The 6,095-nt window shown below is 55.8% G+C and overlaps 1 protein-coding gene across 1 annotated transcript; it reads right to left on the reverse strand.

The window, feature by feature from the left end:
• On the reverse strand, nt 1-3,969 carry LOC311372559 (proteasomal ubiquitin receptor ADRM1-like; the record flags this gene model as incomplete). The annotated part of the gene is given in 11 exon segments (XM_084489547.1): nt 1-374; nt 477-579; nt 961-1,118; nt 1,332-1,446; nt 1,448-1,455; nt 1,803-1,945; nt 2,667-2,748; nt 2,857-3,067; nt 3,291-3,407; nt 3,761-3,945; nt 3,948-3,969. Coding segments are annotated over 11 exon segments (1,227 nt in total). The 3' UTR covers nt 1-291.
• Nucleotides 3,970-6,095: the final 2,126 nt, after the last annotated feature.

Raw genomic sequence — 6,095 nt, forward strand, 5'->3', positions numbered from 1 at the left:
TCGTTTGAAAAGAGTTTTATTTTGATGAAAATCACACAGAAAAGGCAGAAACGTGTTACAGACTAACCGCGCCGGGTCCACTCATCTCCGCCCGGCGACAGGGAGGAGCTCGCTAACCCCCGGGACCAGGCCCACATTCTGGAACACCAGGAGGTCCTGCTCTGGTCGCTAGGTAACCCCGACCTCACACCCTGACGGGAATGTTGCCACGGAGACGCCAGCAGAGGCTGTTCCAGAATGTGGGCGGAGTCGGGGGGGGGGGGGGGGGGAGGGGCCAGCGGAGAAGGAGTCCTAGTCCAGACTCATGTCCTCGTCGTCGTCCTTCTTCCCGCCCGTCTTGCTGCTCTCCATGGCCTTGGCGAAGGCCTCCACGTCTGGAGCACCGCAGGGGGTCAGAGGGGACGGAGGGTTAGCTGGAGCACCGCTGACTGACTGACCGACCGACTGACTGAGTGGGTGACTGACTGACTGCTCACCTCCTTTGTTGGCTGCGTCCACGGCGTCGGCGGGCAGGCCGAACTGGTTCATGAGCGGGCCCAGCTGGCCGGACGCCAGCGCGCTGCTGAACATGCTCATCGCCTGAGGAGGACCACGACGAAGGTTAGCTCACCACCACCGCGGGGCCCCAGCTCAGGGCTGACCTCATCACTACGAGTGTTTCAATCACACTCTATTAGCATCGCCCTGGATCACAAGTACAGTCTCATGACCCCCCCCCTGACCCCTGACCCCCCAGAGGGCAGGAGGAAACTCCCTTCATTAGCAAGGAAGAAATCTAGAGACGGAACGCAGAGTGGGGGACCCTGCTTCAGAGGGGGGTCCCCTCCTTCAGAGGGGGGGACCAGGAGAGCAACGGGGAACATAACTGACCGTATGTAGGTCAATTATCATTATACTGTACATGCAGGCAAAACGTTTCAAATGGGGGAGGGGGTGCTGTGGAGGGGGAGGGGGGGCTACCTGTTGGAACTGGGGGGAGGTGAGCGTGTTCTGGATCTCCTCGGCGGTCTGGGGCAAACTCTCGCCGCTGGGCAGGAAGGGGAGGAGCCTCGCACGGACCTCTGCGTTCGACAGGATGGGCGCCATCATCTCCGGGGTGCACACACTGGCCAGGTCCACTACACACACACACACACACACACACACACACACACACACACACACACACACACACACACACACACACACACACACACACACACACACACACACACACACACACACACACACACACACACGATACAACCGTTTACCAAACACACCCCAAAACACTCAGTTATAGAGACACACTTCATACTAGGGGCGGGAATCACAGAGATCACCTGTCGTACCTGCGGAGGGCGTTGCTATGGTAGCGGCGTTCATGGTAGCCAGGATGCTCTGCAGGTCGCTGAGCTGGATGGGCTGGCTGGGGCTGCCCACCGAGGCGGGGGCGGCGGGGGGGGGGGGCCGCCGCTGCAGGGGGGGGGGACACACACACACTAGGGTTAGCCTCAGGACCGCTCAGAGCTAGTGTTTAGCATCATGACCTCTTAGCATCACTACAGTTTAATCTGATAATCTTCTTCTGTTGATCACGGCGGCCTTCAGCATCACCGCCGCTGCCATCGTAGCCTCAGCTCTAAAGGTCAGACCTGCTGTGGTGTTCATGTTTAGCGGTGCTACCGGCTAACGCCTAGCCTGTAAACCTGAGCTGAGGCTCAACTGCACCATCGTAGCTCGCTGACGCTAAGGCTTAGCATGCTAACGGGTTAGCGTCTGTTAGCGCCGTGTCGCCCAGCGGGGGGGGGGGGGAAGCGTACCGGGGGTGGAGGGCGCCACCGCGATGGGGGAGGCGGCGGCTAATGCGGCGGCGGGGGTCACCGGGGTGGTGGGGGTCTGGGCGGTGCTTAGCCTGGGTGCCCCGCCCACCGACGGTGTGACAGCTGCTGATTGGCTACGAGAACTGGAGGAGGAGAGGAGAAGAAGAATTACTACGCTGATGATATCACGAGAACTGTAATAGTAGAAGTTAAAAGTTTGTATGTGAATGTCGATAATGTTGGAGGTGAATATAATGGTATTTTTAGAGTGAGTGAGAGAGAGAGAGAGAGAGAGAGAGAGTGAGTGAGAGAGTGTGAGAGTGTGAGTGAGAGAGAGAGTGAGAGAGTGTGAGAGAGAGTGTGAGTGAGTGAGAGAGAGAGTGAGAGAGTGTGAGTGAGTGAGAGAGTGTGAGTGAGTGAGTGAGTGAGAGAGAGAGAGTGTGAGTGAGAGAGAGAGTGTGAGTGAGAGAGAGTGTGAGTGAGTGAGTGAGAGAGTGTGAGAGTGTGAGAGAGTGAGTGAGAGAGAGTGTGAGTGAGAGAGTGTGAGAGAGAGAGTGTGAGTGAGAGAGAGTGTGAGTGAGTGAGTGAGTGAGAGAGAGAGAGTGTGAGTGAGAGAGAGTGTGAGTGAGTGAGTGAGTGAGAGAGAGAGAGTGTGAGTGAGAGAGAGTGTGAGTGAGTGAGTGAGAGAGTGTGAGAGAGTGTGAGAGAGTGAGTGAGAGAGAGTGAGAGAGAGAGTGTGAGTGAGAGAGAGTGTGAGTGAGTGAGAGAGTGTGAGAGAGAGAGAGTGTGAGAGAGTGTGAGAGAGAGTGAGTGAGTGAGAGTGTGTGAGTAAGAGAGAGAGAGTGTGAGTGAGTGAGTGAGTACCTGGATGAGGAGCTGCTGGTCGCCGCCCCCCCGCTGCCCAGCAGACTGGCCAGGCCCGGTCCGGCCAGCGCCCCCAGACCTCCTGGGGGGGAGAGGGAGAGAGAGAGACGCTGTTAGTATGTAGACCCCTCATCACTGTGGTTACCATGACCACTGGGGGGGGGGGGGGGGCGTCACCATGGAGACTCACCCAGGCCCCCCAGCCCCGCGGGGCCGATGAGCTGCATCAGCTGGTTGTGGCTCATGTTCCCCAGCAGGCTCTGCAGGCCGCCCTCGCCCCCCAGGGCGGAGAGCTCATGGCTGCCGCTGGCCCCGCTGCCGGGCGCCCCCGCGATGGGGGGGTTGTTCAGGAACTCGTTCACCTTGCGGCAGTTCTCCTCGTCCTTGTCCGTCTTGGGCTCCTGGAGGTCAGGAGGTCAGAGCAAAAGGTTGGCACGACGTATTCACGCTAGCCTGGGCTGCTGCTGCTGCTAACGGTAGCTAGAGCTAATGCTAGTCAAGGCTAACTCTAGCTAGAGCTAACTCTAGCTAGCATGGCTGTCATGAGTTAACGGTCTGAATAACACCGTTTAAATAACAAAGAGGAGCACAGCAACCGCTCCCCCTCAACGCCCCCCCGCTGACCTGCATCCAGAAGAACAGCCTCTTGGAGCCCGCCTTGAAGCGCAGCACGTACACCCGGCCCGACGTCACCTGGGTCACCCTCTTGAACTCACAGTCCTCTGGGAAGATGATCAGGTCCTGGGGGGGGACAGGGAGAGGGGGGGGACGTAAACCACAACACGACTACAGTCAGCCGACCACAACGGTAGCCAAGGCTAACACTAGCTGCAGCCAGAGCTAATGCTACGTGACGTGACTCATGTTTCCAAAGACAAGAAAACCAACAATGTTGTGGTTGTCATTATGTGGTTGGTATGGTTAACCCGGGTAGTCAAGTATTAACCACTGCTACTAACATTTACAAATAGGGCGTTTAGCAGACGATTCACCCAGCATTCACACATTCACACACGCTTTCACCCATTCATACATAAATACACATTCACCCATTCACACCCACTCGGTGCTAAAGTCAAAGCGCTGCCACTGACGTCGTCCACGTTGCCGCTGGTGCGGTCCTTCCAGCAGAAGTGGATGAGGGAGTCGTCCGACTGCTGGACGTACAGTGTGCCCTTCCTCTTGTCCGGGGTCACCGTGCTGCCCTTCAGGGTCATCTTGCCCGCGCGGAACTCCACCAGGTACTTGCTGGACGTGCCCCGGGAGCCGGAGACCAGGCTGGGAAGAGAGCTCCAGACGACATGCTGAGCTCTGGAGGAGGAGGAGGAGGAGGAGGAGGAGGAGGAGGAGGAGGAGGAGGAGGAGGAGGAGGAGGAGGAGGAGGAGGAGGAGGAGGAGGAGGAGGAGGAGGAGGAGGAGGAGGAGGAGGAACGGGTTGGTCAGACATGGAGGTGTCTGTTAAGGACTGTCCCAATAGGCACAGGATAGACAGCTTATTACACTAACAAATCAACACAAAGATTTCATGTCGGTAAACATACGTTGATACATATATCAACAGATGTTTGTATCTGTGATAGGCAGGCACACATCGGCCCATGAAATCAGCCAACCATGAAAACCATGAGCTAAAGGAACCAATAACCTGTAGGGGGAGGAGCTACTAACCTTTAAAGATTTCATATCAGTAAACGTCTACGTTGATACTGCCGATATAGCTGTGATAGGCCGGGCTCTAATTGTGTTGTTATTTCTCCGTGGCCTCTCTGAAGATGGTCTACAGTAAGATGTAACCTCCTACCAGAGGAGTCTCCCTCAGCAGCTGATACAGACGCCTGCTAGCGCGTTGTGTTCATCCTGATAGATCTGCAGCACGACACCTGACAGCTGCTAACTGACAGCACCAGCACCGCGTTAAGGCTGTTACGTAACCAACACCACAGGGTTACCACGGAAACCAGCGCTACCACCAGAACCATGAAGACCTGAAGTCCAGTGAGAGAGGGGCTCTGAGCCACAGGGAGAAGTGGGGAATTAGAGGAAAGCATCCGACATTAACCAACATCTTCTCTACAGCACACAGCAGCTGAATGTGAGGACGTCAGGCTTGCTATTGTCTAACGTAAGAGAGTACGGCTTCAGTCCCACTTTCCCACGCATTTCTCACAGGAAGTCGATGTTGCAAGTCATGATTTCTTTCCCAACACGCGCATTCAGTCGTCTCTGGCATTAGAAGAGCCAGACTGTGTCCCGTCCACCGTACAGGTGCTGTGTTTCAGCTGGAACCACTCAGAGTAAGCCTCGTTAAACACAGTCTGGCAGAGAGATAGTTCTAAACACACCGGTCACTTTAGATCTAAACATACATGATCAATGATGTCGTTCACCTGATCACTGGTATATATATCCAAACATGCTGATCACTGGTATAGATCTAGACACGCACTGATCACCAAGATAAGATACAGATCCGTATACACAAAAGAACTAATGCACACTGATCACTTTATATAAAACACGTCGATCCCTTTCGATCTGTAAACACTGATCACTGGTATACATCTGAAGGCTGACGGTTCTAGCCCAGTTAACAGTCACTTTGGGAAAAGTTGTACTGTGATTATAGAGTTATAGACGTCTGCTCAAAATAAGTTGTGGTAAATCCAAGAGCAGAACTTTGAACCAAACAACAACAACAACAACAACAGCTCCTCGACCTCACGAAGCACAGTGGAGCCCGCAGCGGTGGAGTTATAAGTTATAACGCGGTTATAGGAGGATATAGGAGGCTAGCAGTTAGCCTCCGGGCTAGCCTGTGTCAGGATAGGCTAGGCTAGGCTAACCGTTAGCCCGTGACTTAGCGAGTCTCCCCCCCTCCCGCTGCGACCTCAGCCCGGGGGGGGGGGGGGCGCTCCGTTCTCCGGGTCCATAAGAACCGAGCCGGGGCTCTCTCCCCCCCCGACGGGGTGAGGAGGAGGACGGTACCTTTAGGATCTGTGGAGAAGTTACTCAAGTTTTTCTTTCTTTCTTTCTTTCGGAGACAGAGTCGGTCGCGACTTCCGGTTCTTCCTTCTTCTTCTTCTTCTTCTTCTTCTTCGCGGTTTGTTTTGTAGTACCCCGTCGTACCAGCGGGAGCGCGCTCGTCGTCGACGACGTCAGAACGAGCGCGCGCGCCCCCGCAACGAACGAACGAACGAGCCCGCCCGCCCGCCGTCGCCGTCGCCGTCGTCGTGACTCGGGAGCGCGCGGATTGACAGTTCCTCCTCCTCCGGTTCGTTAGCGGTAGCTCCTCCGACACTCCCGGGACTCCACAGGGCGTACACACGGACACACACGACCGGGATGAGGACCGTGTGAACACCGACCGACCGACCGACCGACGCACAACACAACACAACGCAGCGCTGACGGAAGACACGACACACGACA

This window comes from Micromesistius poutassou, assembly GCF_964030765.1.
Source record: "Micromesistius poutassou genome assembly, contig: SCAFFOLD_5881, whole genome shotgun sequence".
Taxonomy (NCBI): domain Eukaryota; kingdom Metazoa; phylum Chordata; class Actinopteri; order Gadiformes; family Gadidae; genus Micromesistius; species Micromesistius poutassou.